Source organism: Myripristis murdjan, chromosome 3, assembly GCF_902150065.1.
Source record: "Myripristis murdjan chromosome 3, fMyrMur1.1, whole genome shotgun sequence".
Lineage (NCBI taxonomy): Eukaryota > Metazoa > Chordata > Actinopteri > Holocentriformes > Holocentridae > Myripristis > Myripristis murdjan.
In genome coordinates, this window is record NC_043982.1 from 43,074,380 (window position 1) to 43,087,451 (window position 13,072).

A 13,072-nucleotide genomic window follows, 5' to 3' on the forward strand; every position below is an offset into this window, starting at 1 on the left:
GTTTCTCCATTGAAAATGAACATGAACAAATCTGATCGTTCATGCCAGTCTTAAAAATAACTCTGAGCACGATCGGGTTATTTCTTCCTGGCACAAGGTTACCATGTGGACGTTTTCTACTTTGCAATTCAAATAGGAGGAAAAGAAAAGAAAAAAAAGAAGAGAGACGTTTAATTTCCTCAAACAATGGGTACCAGGATTTTTTTTTTTTTTTTTTATTGTCATAATCCTCTGTGCTGGTGCTGCTTTATGTGCTCAAAGTGTGATTTTGGAAGCTGTTTTTGTTATGGAAGTGAATGGAGAGCGCTGTGGATCGTCACACCCAGAGACCTGCACAGCCCAACACCACACCAAAGATCAGCTCAGCTTTGAAGGATCCATATAGACTGGAATCAACACACTTGGACATAATGAATGGTGCTTATGCCTGTGTGTGTGTGTGTGTGTGTGTGTGTGTGTGTGAAACAGAGAGCGAGTGAGAATACAAGCTTGCAGGAGGATGTGTGGTTATGTGTAAGGTGCTTGCCCATTATAGCCTTGTAAACCTCAGTGTGTCATGTATGTGTGTGTGTGTGTGTGTGTGTGTGTGAAGGATAACTGCTTCAAGATGGCTGCTCGGACGCGGCTGGTGGTTGCGGTGCTGCAGGTTCTGCCCGCAGTCCGGCTCTCCTGTCGGCCTCGCTCCGTTTGACACCTCCCCGAGCAGCGCCGGCCTCATTACGCCCCCTGGACTGTGTGTGTGTGTGCGTGTGTGTGTGTGTTTGTACCTAAAAATGGAATGTGCCTAAAAAACAACACAGACTGATGCAAAAATAATCCCTCTCCGTCATGACTTGGGAGCCACTAGCAGTGTGTGTGTGTGTGTGTGTGTGTGTGTGTGTGTGTGCGTGTGCTGAGCTCGGGACTCTTCTGGGCGTCGGCCTTTGCGCAGCAGGTGTGGAGCTCCCGGGCCAATCACAGCGCACGATGCCAGAGCGAAAACATGACATCCAATAGGAAGCGGCTAAAACCGTAAATCGCAGAAAAAAAAAAAGAAAAAAGAAAAAAAAGAAAACCAACAAAGCGAAACAGCGAGCGGACAGAGGAAGAGGAGGAAGATGAAGAGCTGCTGGTGTGTCTTCTGTTGGACAGGTGTGTGTTGGCAGGCCATCTTTTTTTATTTATTTGATTTATTTATTTGATTTCATATCAGTTTTTAACTGAATTTTAGTTATTTTATTATTTACTTGTCTGTTTATTTATTTGACCTTTTTAGACTGGTTTTCAATTGAATTTTATTTATTTGATTATTTTACCATTTTAGTCTTGCCTTCAACTGAACTGTATTTATTTTATTTACTTTTATTTATTTATTTTTATTGATATTTACTGAATTTTAAATTTTAATATGGATTATCTTCTCTCTAGTGTTTCCTCACTTCGATGTGGCGAGTGTAGGATAAATTTGTGTGTGTGCGTGTGTGTGTGTGTATGTGTGTGTATGTATTTATGTGTGGGAGAAGGGGGGGATATATCCTGTGTCGATTGTTTGTTGTATTATTTTTATGTGTTGCATTGTTTTTATTGTTTTTATGTGTTTTTATGTAAAGCACTTTGGGCTGCTCCTTTTGCATGAAAAGTGCTCTATAAATAAAGTTTGATTGATTGATTTCTTTTTTTTTTTTTTTTTTTTTGTAGGATGGCCATGTTACAGTTGTCATTCCGTTGCCATCCTAGGAAATGAAAAGTGTCTGCTCACTCTGGCTCTGAGATCAGGGTGAAATCCCCCCTTTTCCCCTTTTTTTTCCTCCAATAAAGATATCACTTACTGCAACATATTCGAGCCAGCAATCTCTCAACCCAAGTTTGCCAAGTTTTTCTGAAATTTTTTTTTGAAAAGTAAAAGCACTATGTAGGTCAGCTCATCCTTTTAATCCCGACTTGAACAAACTGGCAGGAAGGGAACGCGCCCCCGAGGACTCGGCGGCAGACGCTGGTGGTGGGCTTTGGTTCTGCTTTGAGAGGCAGCGTTTGGATCTGACGGAGGGTTGCCAAAGCCACAACAGGGGGTCTGCTTGTGAGCGGCGGAGCGAGCGTGTGCAGAAAAAGATGCACTGCTTATGATATAGCGGGTCTACAGTGTGAGAGAGTAAGTCTGTGAACGTGTGTGTGTGTGTGTGTGTGTGTGCGTGCGTGGGTGTATTCCCATTTAAAGTGCCTCCCCCCCTGTTGCATGTTGATGTGCTTCATGTCATCCGGCAGCCCGCCCTCCTCTTGCTCGGCGGCGCTGCGGCAGAGACAAACTGCGGTGATCAAGGCTGAGCGGGAGACGGGAGGCCGGCTTCGGGAAGACGCCGGCGCAGCCACGCGGGCGGCGGGACCCCCGGGGGGGGGGGGCGGGGGGGGCGGGCTGGGTTGAGATGCTGCCTGCTGACAGTGTCACACAGCCTCGGCGAACTGAGCCTCCCCTCTAACTGGCAGCTTTTCACACTTTACTTTCACCAACAGAGACTGTCAGGCACAATGGAGCGCGACTTCAGCTCCACCGCTAATTGTCAGCGGGGTTGTGATCCGACACTTAAAGAAGTGCGGATCGTCCAAACCGGATTGGCCGTACTCTTTGGCCGCGGCAACAAAGGCCGTTTTATCTAACGAAGAAGAGATATGAGCGACGAAGCAAAGATAACAGCTTGACAGGCGAGGCACAAACCGCTCAAACGATGATTTCTTAGAGAAACCTTGTGGTCAGACATCTGGTCCATCACGTCTAATCTAATATCAAGACAGCTGATAATCTGAGGCCAAATTTGGGGGAGTGGGGTTGGACATTAGATTAAAGGAGATGTGAGATTAGCAGAGCGCTGAGAGGAGGCCCAGACACATTTCTCCGATAATCATCTCAAGCTCAGCGGAGGAAATATTTGTCAGTCCAACTTTTCTTTCCAAGAGTAATTACAGCCACACGGTCTGCGGCTTGTGCCTCGTGATATCCGCTGTCTGCTGTGTGTGTGTGTGTGTGTGTGTGTGTGCACTTAAAGGGATGTAAAACTCTAAGGATTGTGTAAACTGTTTTGTCAGTTTGGAGGAGAAAGGAACGGCACTGCTGACAATTAGCTGCAGCGACTGAGCCGTGCACGCCGAGGACACGCTTGCATGAAAAAAAAAAAAAAAAACACGAGACAAGATGTTCCTGCGGTTGGCACCTGACGTGATTTAAAAGCAACGAGAAAAATCACGCCATTTTACCACCGTGATGAAAACGTCTTCGCTGGAACTGACTCATATCTCCTCCATAGTTTTGTTTTGTATTTTTTGGTTCTGGATTATTGATGTTTTTTGATATTAAACTGTGAAGCTGTGGATGATCAAACACTGCTGGCGGTTAACACTCCCCTGACGTTTTTCAGTGTTTGTCTGTCAATACTCAGCTCAACTTTATTCATTATATTTGTCCCACCGCCTTCTCTTTGTGTGATTGGTTGCTTGTTCTAAAAAAGCAACGATCTGCATTTTGTTGGAAAAACATCAGTGACAGCAGCCAGACGCGAGGTAGTTCAGTCTTTATTGTATACACTTCTTCTTAATTTTATTTTATGTTTCTATTGATGCTGCTGTGGGAACGTGGGAATTTCCCAGTTTGGGATCAATAAAGTAAATCTATCTAATAAAAAATCTGCATGTTTACAATTAAAAAACCAAACTGCTTGCGGAGAGTAGACTGAATCGGGGTGTGTGTGTGTGTGTGTGTGTGTGTGTGTGTGTGTCGCTCCTACCTGACTGGGGCCGTGTGATGGCGCTCTCGTACACGGGGATCCCCTCGCCGACGTTGTTGAAGGCCTTCAGCGTGATCACGTAGTGGGAGCTCGGGTCTGAGGAACACAGAGAGAGAAATAAGATAATAATAAATAATATAATAATAAATAAGATTACTATTACATTGTGGAGTCACTCTGCACTTCTCCTTTCCCAATGCTTTGATTACTGTAGCTTTATGAAATATTAACAGATACGAGTAAATTATGCCACGAATAAATGTTTTTTTTCCTGTAAGACAGCTCTGAGGGCACACTAAGCAAAATCGCTGAGGGTTGCTTTGACAAAAACATAGCATAAATGCATAATTTGCTGGTAGAGTCCACATGGTTCTCATCATCTGCCTCACTCACTGATCAATTTTGTACTTTTTTTTTTTTTTTGTCAGTCAAGTCTAAAGGTTCTCACTTTGCGTCAAAGGTGCGTGTACACCTTTAATTAAAGGTGCAGTGCGCTTATTCTGCCGATGGTTTAGAGAGAGAATCAAGAGAGAGAGAGAGAGAGTGATCACCGCTCATCGATGAACACGATCGATCACCTGAGAGATTTTTTTTTTTTAAGTTTTCTGGAGAGAAGAGTTGTCATTCAAGGATTCAAAGAACTTAACTGTGATACCAGCTCACATTTACATGTCAGTGGTACGAAATTAACACTCAGGTCCCAGTATAAGCCTAAATAAATAAATAAAGCAAGGTAAAAAAAAAAAAAAAAAAAAAAAAGAAAAGTATAAGCATTATATATAAATTATAAACAGTATGTATAAATATAAACAGTATGTATAAACTATAAACAGTATATGTAAATAGATATATACAGCCTATATAAATGTAAACAGTATATATATAATATAAAGTGTGTATGAATAGAGTATACGTGAGTACATGTGGCTTGAAGACAGTGGAGAAGCATCTGACAGGTAACACTGCTCTCATAGTGTTTTTATGTGTCCCTACGCGTTGCACGATGAAAATAATCACTCAGACTATCTGCCTGTGTTGGCTAGAAGTTATCTGGGCCTTTTAAAAGTCTGGACTGATCCTGTGCCAAACAAACAAACAAACAAATAAATAAAAAATGCAGCTTTGTTCCAGGGTGGAGTGAAACACACTCACATCCCGGCCTCGGCTTTACTCTGATGACATCATGTAAACAAAATGCAGAGGCCATGCAAAACCAAAAACCTGAGCTATTCTGGGTCGATGATGGCCACAAATTGAAATGGCTCTTTAATGCTGAAGTATTTAAGACTGCAGATTTTATTTCCAAGGCCTGGAACAGAAGGCAGCATATTTTGTTTAACTGATACATAATTTGAGGGGTATATTTTGGAAGTGCCTGGTTTTGGATTTGACTTTGTATTCCTGATTTACTCTGTGTAGTCTGTTGTGTGTTTGAGCATGGTTTTGTAATGTGTGCAACAGTGTTTCTGAGTGGCTTCTGAGTGAAGCACGACACCTAAATAAAAGAAAATCAATCAATCAATCAATCAATGCAGAGCACGAGTTGTGCATGCAGAAATGATGCAGCGGTTCTCCGTCTTTTTGGCTCCTGATGACCCCTGAAAACAAACCAGGTGAACAGTCCACCTGTTCAGGCTGTTTGCTTCATTATCAGGGGAAGCGTCGTGTTTTAAAACTAAGTATTAAAACTAAGTATTAAAACAGAAAACAGACACAGAGTAACATGAAAAAAATAATCCTACTACTATGACTGGAAAGCTGTTTGTGTGTGTGTGTGTGAGTATGTGTGTGTGTGTGTGTGTGTTTGTGTGTGTGTCCCACTATTCCACCCTTTTCCCTTTGGGCCAGTGATCCCAAAGTCAACTCGCTGTGGTTTTTTACCAGCAAGAACTGCAATCAGCTTTCACCACTGCTGTCTTTACTTCAACCTAGTCCTGATAATTTGGGAGATTAAAAATGCTTTCCTTTTTTCCTTTCGCTTATGTCTTCATCAGCTTGCGACCGCCGCCTTAGAGCAGCCAGTCACAGGACAAACCATCCCTACAGGTCTGATCAAAACCGGACTCTGGGTGCAGCAGCTGGGACCCTTCAGAGTCCGAGGGTTTGGCCTTTGGTGCTCCGCTGTCAGCTCTGTCGGTACAACTTCATCAAAACTCTACAGTACTGTCCTCCCTCTGAGCTGTGATATCGAACGAGCCGTCCAAGATATCACGTTTCATATCTCAGACAAACACACACACACACACACACGCACAAACACACACCAATTTAATTGTTTGGGGGACGAGTAAAAACGCAAATCAATAGCTCACCGACAACAACAAAATGCATTAGAGACACGACGGGAGCCATGCAAATCCAAGAAAACCAAATGATAAAAGGAATGGAGCACTTAGACTGTGCAGCAACCAGAAATAACAAGAGTCATTAAGCGCCTTATTGATTCTCATGTACCAATCAGAACCAACAGAGGCGGAGGAGGGGGATGGAGGGATGGGGGGGGTCTCTTACCGAGGTTCTCGATGCTGTAGTAGCGCTGCTTGTAGTCCACCTTGATGGTCTGGGCGTGGGGGCTGCCGATGCCGTAGCCGATGGTGTACCCGCGCACCACGATGTCCTGGTTCTCCGGCGGCGTCCAGCTCACCACGATGCTGTTGACAAGCGGGCGCACGTGGAGCGAGCTGGGGATGTCCGGCACCCGGGACTCTGTGGGGGGCAGACAGAGCGGGTTAGGAAGAAGAGTAATCCACTTAATGATCTGATTCAGCTGAACTAATGCTGGAAAAACACCATCATCACCAACAATATTTCTCCAACCCGACTGAAATCACTCTGATCAGAGAATCCAGCTTCACTGTCTGCACGGAGGCTGAATAATAAATTAAAGGTGATCGGTACGATGTGTGTTTACGTTCCCCAAAGCTTTTTAATCAGAGCAGAACTTTCCTGACCTGCGCAAAGAACGGGAAGGGTCTCATCTGCTGGAAATATAAATAATAATAGTAATATAGAGTCATGTTCTCCAGTGGTGGCGCCCCAATCAGGTCGTCCATTACACTGTAAAAATGAAACCTGGGGCCGGATTCTGTAAAGGATCTTCTGATTAAATTTCCTCTTAAGTTCCACTTTTTTCTTATATTTGGGTTCAAGAAGAATCTTGAGATATTTTTGAATTCACAAACAAAATATCTTAAGAACCCAAACAAAAGATCTTAAGAATGCTCGCAACTTTATTCTTAAGAATAAATGGGATTCCTGAAAGAAATTATCTTACTATTTTTCTTGAATAGTATCGTAACTTTAAGACAGGTAAAGGTCGTCTTAATTAACCACATGCTGTGTGAAGGTAAGCTATTTTTCAAACATCTTTGATTAATTTAGAGCCAAATTTGATTATATAACATAGATTAATGTAGTAATACCTTAATAATTTTACATTGTATATGTTAACATAGTGATAATCGTTATCTAAACTGTAATTCAGCCTAATATCTAAACCAGTATTTAGACACATATAGGCACATACACTACTCACAAAAAGTTAGGGATATTCGGCTTTCGGGTGAAATTTCAGGATGAACCTAAAATGCATTCTAACCTTTACAGGTGAACTTAATGTGACCTTCTGTAAACTTTTGAATGCACATGTCCAACTGTTCAGTGTTTCAGTACTTTTTGCACAAGTTGCTGTTCTCTAACAAGGAGTTTAACGGCAAAATTCACAACAGGTGTTTGATCCATGAATCGACCAATAAATTTCCTGGTTCAATTAGAATTGGTATTTAAACAGTCCTCCTCATCATGCTGTTCACATTTTGACATCATGAGACCAAGACGACACCTAACAATTGATCAGCAGCACCTCGCCATTGCGAGGCGTCAAGGAGAGCACTATGCATCAGCCACTGTTGTCACCAGACGAGCCTTTGGTGGTGGTGGTGTTACTGTGTGGGCAGGTGTGTCTAGTCAGTACAGAACTGCCCTACACTTTGTGAATGGTACAGTGACAAGCCCATACTACCTGAATAACATCATTAATCCAGTCATTGTGCCCCTGCATGAACAACACAGGCCTAATTTCATCCTCATGGACGACAATGCTCCAGCTCATCGAGGTTGTATCATTAGGGAACGGCTGCTGGAGACTGGGGTACCTCAAATGGAGTGGCCTGCACTTTCTCAGACCTGCATCCCATAGAAAACCTATGGGATCAGCTGAGTCGCCGTGTAGAGGCTCGGAGCTCTGTACCCCAGAACCCCAATGTCCTGAGGGCCACCCTTCAAGAAGAGTGGGATGCCATGCCTCAGCAGACAATAAGTCGACTTGTGAACAGCATGAGACGTCGTTGTCAAGCTGTAATTGATGCTCAAGGGCACATGACAAGTTATTGACACTGACATTTTTTGTTGTGGTATATCCACCACTGTTGTTGGCTTTTGTTTCAAGAAATTGTTTGAGATGAGGAAATCACCAGTGTATGCTTCTACTTAAATGCCCTACTTTCATGATATAATATCACTGTAGCGTGAACTTTTTACATTTTCCGTAAATTTCACCCGAAAGCCAAATATCCCTAACTTTTTGTGAGTAGTGTATATTGTTTCTGAGTCTATATGAGGACATTTTGTTTAGCCATCAGTCACCACTCAAGTTAGCTAGCACTAATGCAACTAATGTAGCACTAATGCAACTAGTTAGCTAAAGTAATGTTAATTAGCTAATGCTTAGCTAACGGTAACTTTACGAACTGGTAATTTAGTTGCCAGTCGCTCGCGTTTGTTCTTGCGAGGCTGTTTGTTTGCATAAATGTAGATAGTTGCGAAGTTCGTAAATGGAAAAAATCAAGAAGTTCGCAAGATAATGTGCAGTTCTTAAGAAAATAACGGGGAACAGCACTTGAGAACATTCTTAGGAACTTCTGATTTTTTCCTCTTGCACAACGTCTTAAGATTATTAGTAAGAACTTTTTAGAGAATCCGGCCCCTGGCTGGCTGGTTTGGACTTTTAGCCTTGCAACAGGCAGCCTTTTAAATTTGGGCAGCAGGTTTTTGATTTAGTCGATGGTTCGGTGGATTTCTGTCCCTTGGAAACTCGTCCCGTCGCCTGATGTTCCCCCATGTGGGGCAAACATGAGCAGAGAGAACAGATTAATTCCAACCAGAGAGAAACCATCAGATTAAGAGTTGTCATGGTTATTAGGCGCTAATGTTTTCCTCCTGAACGGTTTACACCAGCCCTCTCAACCCGACTGTGAACTCCTCCTGACCGGGCCAGTCTCTTCTGTGGTGACATGATGCATTTTTATTCGGATTGTCAACTGAATATTAAACGGAGCAGCATCGAGGCTCAGCCTGTGCGAGCTCGGTGAGGCAGGCCATGTTACCGTCCAGGTCGCTCTCGAAGGTCTCGGCCGCCGTCCACTCGGTGGCGGGCCCCGTGCCGTTCACCGTCATGGCCGACACTCTGAAGGTGTACTCCGTCCCGCGCTCCAGACCTGCAAACAGAAACACAAACAACCTGAACCACAAGCCGGGGCTGATCTGAGACCGAGCCGTGACTCAGCAGCCAAGAAACTTCCAGTAAAACTTTTTCCTCTTTTTGTCTCGCCTGTTATTTTTTATTTACCGGCTGGTGCATCGCTCACTCAGGCGGTCATCTGAGAGCCGGGCATGCGGATTGCGTTAAGTATTTTGAAGGCACTAATACTTCAAACAGACGCCCAATGCTTCTCTGCACGAATTACGGGGGAAAATCTATAAGTGCTGCCTGAGGAGGGATCAACCGGGGTTTGCTGCGGTGCAATTAACTCTCTCCTCCATTCGATATCATGGATGTGATTCGGATTTATTTCTCACCATTGATTAAGTGAATGTGCCGAGCGGAGAGAATTTGCAGAGAACTGCTTTAAAAGTAAAGTGTGCATTAGCAGCTGGGGCAAAAAACGACATCACTGAGGGAGAAAAAAAAAAAAAAAGGGAAAATCTGGAATTGTCCATATTTTTCCAGCAGCGTCTCCTTCACAGAGAGACGTTCGCTGCTGGGTGCCGCTTTGCTATTCAGAGGAGAGGGGGGGGACGCCCGCTGACAAATAGTGTGGCGCTGCGTTAATTTGCTGTAAAAATTTTCATCATCGTCGTATCGGCCTGTCGGTGCACTATAATGCTAATCCTGCAGTCTTTCCTCCCTCCATCCAGTGTTGGGGGGCCGCCCTTGGGGGCCGCCTCTGAAGAGCGCCTCGCCGTCCCTGCCTCCGAGGCTACAACATCTCCTTCTAAACGCCTTTGAACCAACAAACACCCCTCTGTTTCACCCCCTTGAATGTTCTCGAAAATCAACTTTTAAGTGTGTATTCTCTTTGATGCCGCACACAGCGTGAGGTTGGGCCACTAAGAAAAAAAAAAAAAAAAAAAAAAAACGCTGAGACAACATCTAATATTAATCACCGTTGCTGAGTCTCTGTGGTGATACTGTCTGTGTCTTGCTGGTAGCAGTGGGCGATGGTGAGTGAAGGTGGAGCACAAGACGTGAATCCATCTGAGGGAATTTAGATGAGGTGGAGACGTTTGACTGAATAAACAGAGCCACACACACACACACACACACACACACACAGTCCTGCTTTCAATAATGCAGCCTGGCAGGCGTGGCCGACTTCTGCCCAATTTGTACACAGAAGATGAAAAACTAGCGGAGAGCTGTGAACGGCGACCAACGTTATTATAGTTACTAAAGTAAAATCTACAGCTAGATGTGTGAAATGTTAAGTTACCTGAAATAAAAAAAAACTAGATTTAAGAAAAAAACAAAAACGAAACAGTACCGTGTGCGTATAAAACTAATGGAAATGAAATAAAACTGTGTATGAAGTGTGTTCAGTGCTGCTGCTGGTCAGTGTGAGTGTGTGTGTGTGTGTGAGTGTTGTGAAGAGCTAATCTGACAAACAGCGGCCAGATTAGAATAATTCACATCTCATATCTCTTGTTCTTAGGCTAGCCCTTATTGTATATTTTTAGTTTTTAGCCTTTATAGTCTTTATTGTATATACACTGCAAAAAGTCCAAATCTTACCAAGATTATTTGTCTTATTTCAAGTCAAAAATGTCTTATTCCTAGTCAAAATATCTCATTACACTTAAAATAAGACATGATCACCTCAGAAGTAACTTGTTTTTAGACAATTGTCTCTTGTTTCAAGTGAAAATTTGCTTGTTTCATTGGCAAAATTTGTTTCTTGTTTCTAGCTAATTTTCACTTATTTCAAGTGAATTTTCACTTTTTCCACTGGCAAATTTTGACAATGAAACAAGCAAATTTTCACTTGAAACAAGAGACAATTGTCTAAAAACAAGTTACTTCTGAGGTGATCGTGTCTTATTTTAAGTGTAATGAGATATTTTGACTAGAAATAAGACATTTTTGACTTGAAATAAGACAAATAATCTTGGTAAGATTTTGAGTTTTTGCAGTGTATTTAGCCTTTATTCTATTTTATTTAACTTTATTATATGTTTCTACTGTTGCTGCTGGAACACCAAAATTTCCCTGGTTGGGATCAATAAAGTATATCTATCTATCTATCTATCTATCTATCTATCTATCTATCTATCTATCTAAAACAACAAACTCACACTAACACTGAGAACAACTCAACTCCAACTCAGCATTTTCAAACAAGAAAAACTCAACTGGGACCAGCAAACCCAGTCTGGAGACTCAACTGAGCTGAAAACAAAAATTAAACTAATGAAAAATACAAAACTATAATAACTCTGGTGCTGAGATTCACGATTGGCTGCGGTTAAAAAGGTAAAATCCACCCAAAACCTTTCGCTGAAAAACAGCTGTTGGTTTTTCTTGGTTTGGCGTTGCATTTCTCATTTTCATTTTTAGATAAAGGGGCTGAATGTAGGCCACATGACATCAAACTGCAGCTAATATGGAGCTGGATCACAAAGGCTTTTTCATCTGCAACAACAGCAACAGGCCCTCAAAGAGCAAAGCGCCTCTTTCTAGATCTTTTTTTTTTTTTTTTTTTTTTTTTTTGCAGCAACAGTTGCATGCTACGGGGTGAAATCCACTGCAGAGAAGAAGAAACAAAACAAAAAAAAAACAAAAAATTCTCCACTGACAGAGGCCTCGGCAGACCTGAACGACACACAGTGGTGTTTTGTTCTTAGAGAGGGTCACGGCTCTCACTTTCTCTTCATTTGAAAACCTCTCATTTCATCACTCTCTCCACACACACACTTCATACAACACGTTTACACCTTTTCTGCGGGCGGTGACACAAGTCATGCTGGGAAATGTAGTGAATCCCACCGAGCCGTGGAGGCAGGTGAGGCCTGATGAGACCCGAAGTGCACCAAACATCACCGACAGAGCACAGAAACATGAGAAAGAGAGATTTTCTTCAACTCTGCCTAGAATCAGGGACCAAACTCAATTCGAAAACGTAAAACTATCCGTGAGTGAAAAATTCATCACACTACATTTATTTTATGAATCACGCCTCTGATTCAGAAGCCTCATCGAAGCTCATGATGCTGCTTTATTCAGTCAACATGAACACAAAACGGAAAATAAATATTTAATTTGATGAATAATCATCAGCATCGACTTCACTCTAAGCTGCAGGTTTCATCACTGATGCCGGCTCCTCTTCATCACTTTGTTGAGCCTCAGGGACTTGCTCAGCGGCACATAAGCACATCAGTGAGAGCTCGACCTCAGCCACATTGTTCATGCCCGCCTCTCTAACCTTTAAAAGGCCTCAGCTGCATTTATCAGAACGGGCAGCGATGATCTTTTACTGTCTGATGGTATTCTTATGGTTTGATGTCATCTATTAATTTATTTTATTTATCAAGTTTTATTGGCGTTTCTTCATGTGTAATCTGAGGACACTTGATAAAGGCCTGTGTTCTCCACGTGTTTTCTGAGAACTAAAGAATAATAAATAAATAGAATAAAAAATAAAAGGTTGAACGGAAGAACAGTTACCGTATTTCACCAATTAATCGCCCGGCCGCAAATAGCCGCCTCGTTCTTATAAACGCCTGGGGTCTGCACACATTTTGCGTATTAAACACCCACCCGAATAACCGCCGGGGCGATTATTTGCATTATATTGAGGTAAACCCAAAATAAGGCTATTCACCTTATTTTTGCAGTCGTAAACAGTTAACCGCACAATAAGAGCTCTAGCTAACGTAAGAAAAAAGGGTGCACCGTAATCTTAAATCGACTGACTGTAAATATGTTGGACAGTAACTGTCATCACGATAATGGCCTGGTGCAAAAATAAATAAAGGCCTGCAGC

General features: G+C 42.6%; 1 protein-coding gene across 5 annotated transcripts in view; it reads right to left on the bottom strand.

Moving 5' to 3' along the window:
• neo1a (neogenin 1a) overlaps positions 1-13,072 on the bottom strand; it is a 243,274-nt gene that overhangs the window by 26,829 nt on the left and 203,373 nt on the right. For all 5 annotated transcript variants that reach the window (XM_030046518.1, XM_030046513.1, XM_030046517.1 and 2 more), the window contains exons 14-16: positions 9,137-9,247; positions 6,264-6,458; positions 3,753-3,848 (exon numbers count right to left, since the gene is read on the bottom strand). In XM_030046518.1, coding sequence (XP_029902378.1) covers positions 3,753-3,848; positions 6,264-6,458; positions 9,137-9,247 — 402 coding nt within the window. The remainder of the gene's footprint in view (positions 1-3,752; positions 3,849-6,263; positions 6,459-9,136; positions 9,248-13,072) is intronic.